This window comes from Hyla sarda, chromosome 11 (assembly GCF_029499605.1).
Source record: "Hyla sarda isolate aHylSar1 chromosome 11, aHylSar1.hap1, whole genome shotgun sequence".
Classification (NCBI taxonomy): domain Eukaryota; kingdom Metazoa; phylum Chordata; class Amphibia; order Anura; family Hylidae; genus Hyla; species Hyla sarda.
Window position 1 is genome coordinate 104,744,318 of NC_079199.1, and position 3,992 is coordinate 104,748,309.

The 3,992-nt window shown below is 30.0% G+C and overlaps 1 protein-coding gene across 1 annotated transcript; it reads right to left on the minus strand.

Annotated features, from left to right (window-relative positions):
* Positions 1-215: 215 nt before the first annotated feature.
* Positions 216-3,992, minus strand: CFAP141 (cilia and flagella associated protein 141). The gene is made up of 4 exons (XM_056546446.1): positions 3,822-3,992; positions 3,704-3,744; positions 2,383-2,512; positions 216-410 (listed from the first exon to the last, which is right to left on the minus strand). The coding sequence occupies exons 1-4, from the start codon at positions 3,864-3,866 to the stop codon at positions 309-311; spliced, it is 318 nt and encodes a 105-aa protein (XP_056402421.1). The 5' UTR covers positions 3,867-3,992; the 3' UTR covers positions 216-308.

Sequence of the window (3,992 nt, forward strand, 5' to 3'; positions counted from 1 at the left end):
GCTGTTGCAAAACTCATGGCTTAACTGTGACCTCGATACACGGCTAAGCAAGGAGTATCACACACACAAAGATTAGATACAGTGTCTCAGCTCAGTATCGCACATAAATGTTTGGACCTATAGACTCCTCATATACTGATTCCAGTCAGTGATCCCGGGAGTATACGGCGCAGCATATATACAGTATATACCGTATATCATCTATATACAAAGGATGTGATGTCATTATTTATTATGTATATACAGCTGTAGATTGGCACAAATATCACCGCCACCCCCTGTAACTAATGTTCTACTGACAGGAGGAATCACAGTCTGTCCACATAGAAAGCCTTCCCCATCCGATGCAGCTCCGCCTGGTACTGTAAGTGTTCATCCTCAAGAAGGCATCGCAACGCCGCCCTGCGGACCTGACAGGGGAGAGCGGTTATATTCTTATACACAGGAGCAGTATTATAGTAGATATAGGAGCAGTATTATAGTAGATATAGGAGCAGTATTATAGTAGATATAGGAGCAGTATTATAGTAGATATATTCTTGTATATAGGAGCAGTATTATAGTAGTTATAATCTTGTATATAGGAGCAGTATTATAGTAGTTATATTCTTGTATATAGGAGGCCGTATTATAGTAGTTATATTCTTGTATATAGGAGGCAGTATTATAGTAGTTATATTCTTGTATATAGGGGCAGTATTATAGTAGTTATATTCTTGTATATAGGAGCAGTATTATAGTAGTTATATTCCTGTATATAGGAGCAGTATTATAGTAGTTATATTCTTGTATATAGGAGCTGTATTATAGTAGATATATTCTTGTATATAGGAGGCAGTATTATAGCAGTTATATTCTTGTATATAGGAGGCAGTATTATAGTAGTTATATTCTTGTATATAGGAGCAGTATTATAGTATTTATTATATTCTTGTATATAGGAGCAGTATTATAGTAGTTATATTCTTGTATATAGGAGGCCGTATTATAGTAGTTATATTCTTGTATATAGGAGCAGTATTATAGTAGTTATATTCTTGTATATAGGAGGCAGTATTATAGTAGTTATATTCTTGTATATAGGAGCTGTATTATAGTAGATATATTCTTGTATATAGGAGCTGTATTATAGTAGTTATATTCTTGTATATAGGAGGCAGTATTATAGTAGTTATATTCCTGTATATAGGAGGCAGTATTATAGTAGTTATATTCTTGTATATAGGAGCAGTATTATAGTAGTTATATTCTTGTATATAGGAGCAGTATTATAGTAGTTATATTCTTGTATATAGGAGCAGTATTATAGTAGTTATATTCTTGTATATAGGGGCAGTATTATAGTAGTTATATTCTTGTATATAGGGGCAGTATTATAGTAGTTATATTCTTGTATATAGGAGCAGTATTATAGTAGTTATATTCTTGTATATAGGAGCAGTATTATAGTAGTTATATTCTTGTATATAGGAGCAGTATTATAGTAGTTATATTCTTGTATATAGGGGCAGTATTATAGTAGTTATATTCTTGTATATAGGGGCAGTATTATAGTAGTTATATTCTTGTATATAGGAGCAGTATTATAGTAGTTATATTCTTGTATATAGGAGGCAGTATTATAGTAGCTATATTCTTGTATATAGGAGGCAGTATTATAGTAGTTATATTCTTGTATATAGGAGGCAGTATTATAGTAGCTATATTCTTGTATATAGGAGGCAGTATTATAGTAGTTATATTCTTGTATATAGGGAGCAGTATTATAGTAGTTATATTCTTGTATATAGGAGACAGTATTATAGTAGTTATATTCTTGTATATAGGGGGCAGTATTATAGTAGTTATATTCTTGTATATAAGAGCAGTATTATAGTAGTTAAATTCTTGTATATAGGAGCAGTATTATAGTAGTTATATTATTGCATATAGGAGCAGTATTATAGTAGTTATATTCTTGTATATAGGAGCAGTATTATAGTAGTTATATTCTTGTATATAGGAGCAGTATTATAGTAGTTATATTCTTGTATATAGGAGCAGTATTATAGTAGTTATATTCTTGTATATAGGAGCAGTATTATAGTAGTTATATTCTTGTATATAGGAGCAGTATTATAGTAGTTATATTCTTGTATATAGGAGCAGTATTATAGTAGTTATATTCTTGTATATAGGAGCAGTATTATAGTAGTTATATTCTTGTATATAGGAGCAGTATTATAGTAGTTATATTCTTGTATATAGGAGCAGTATTATAGTAGTTATATTCTTGTATATAGGGGGCAGTATTATAGTAGTTATATTCTTGTACATAGGGGGCAGTATTGGATGACGTTCAGTATAATATTGTACTAATACTTATCTATCCCCTATATTCACCATTATTAGTTCCTTATTTGCCATCTGGAGCTCCTGTGCCCTCTGGGTGTTGTGGTGTCTCTGAATTCGGGCAGCGCTGACCCCTCGGGAATCCTCTTTCCATTCATGTAAGAACCGGAGATAATGCTGCCTGTGGGCCAGAAAGTCATTCACAACATGAGAATTATTATGTGAACAAGAGCTGTAATAGCTATAGGTCAATATGAAAGTATCACAAATTACACCTATATATCTTTATCTATATAATATACCTTTTATATCTATGTAATATACCTTTTATATCTATGTAATATACCTTTTATATCTATGTAATATACCTTTTATATCTATGTAATATACCTTTTATATCTATGTAATATACCTTTTATATCTATGTAATATACCTTTTATATCCATGTAATATACCTTTCATATCCATGTGATATACCTTTTATATCCATGTGATATACCTTTTATATCTATATGTAATCTACCTTTTATATCTATATAATATACCTTTTATATCTATATGTAATCTACCTTTTATATCTATATGTAATATACCTTTTGTATCTATATACCTTTTATATCTATATGTAATATACCTTTTATATCTATGTAATATACCTTTTATATCTATATGTAATATACCTTTTATATCCATGTAATATACCTTTTATATCTATATGTAATCTACCTTTTATATATATATGTAATATACCTTTTATATCTATGTAATATACCTTTTATATCTATATGTAATATACCTTTTATATCTATGTAATATACCTTTTATATCTATATGTAATCTACCTTTTATATCTATATGTAATCTACCTTTTATATCTATATAATATACCTTTTATATCTATATGTAATCTACCTTTTATATCTATATGTAATATACCTTTTATATCTATATGTAATATACCTTTTATATCTATATGTAATATACCTTTTATATCTATATGTAATATACCTTTTATATCCATGTAATATACCTTTTATATCCATGTCATATACCTTTTATATCTATGTCATATACCTTTTATATCTATGTCATATACCTTTTATATCTATGTAATATACCTTTTATATCCATGTCATATACCTTTTATATCTATGTAATATACCTTTTATATCCATGTCATATACCTTTTATATCTATGTCATATACCTTTTATATCCATGTAATATACCTTTTATATCTATGTCATATACCTTTTATATCCATGTAATATACCTTTTATATCTATGTCATATACCTTTTATATCCATGTAATATACCTTTTATATCTATGTCATATACCTTTGTACCTATATACATCTGAGTGTTTATTACCGTTTTATATCCATCTCGGCCATCCTTAGGAGTTCATCTCTCTATAACATAAAGACACAGGCGGTATTAATAACAGATATAAGACACATGGTTGTTCCCTATCGTGTCCTCTCCTCACCTGGGTGATGCTCTTGGCGTCACGTAGAGTCCTGGCCGCCAGCATCGTGAGCACCTGAGTATTTCAGGCGCAAGAGGCGGTGACACAGAGATCTCTGCTATACATCCACCTGACGTCTATCACACCGCTCACCCTGCCAGGACTCTGCTGCCATGGAAACAGCCAACAAAA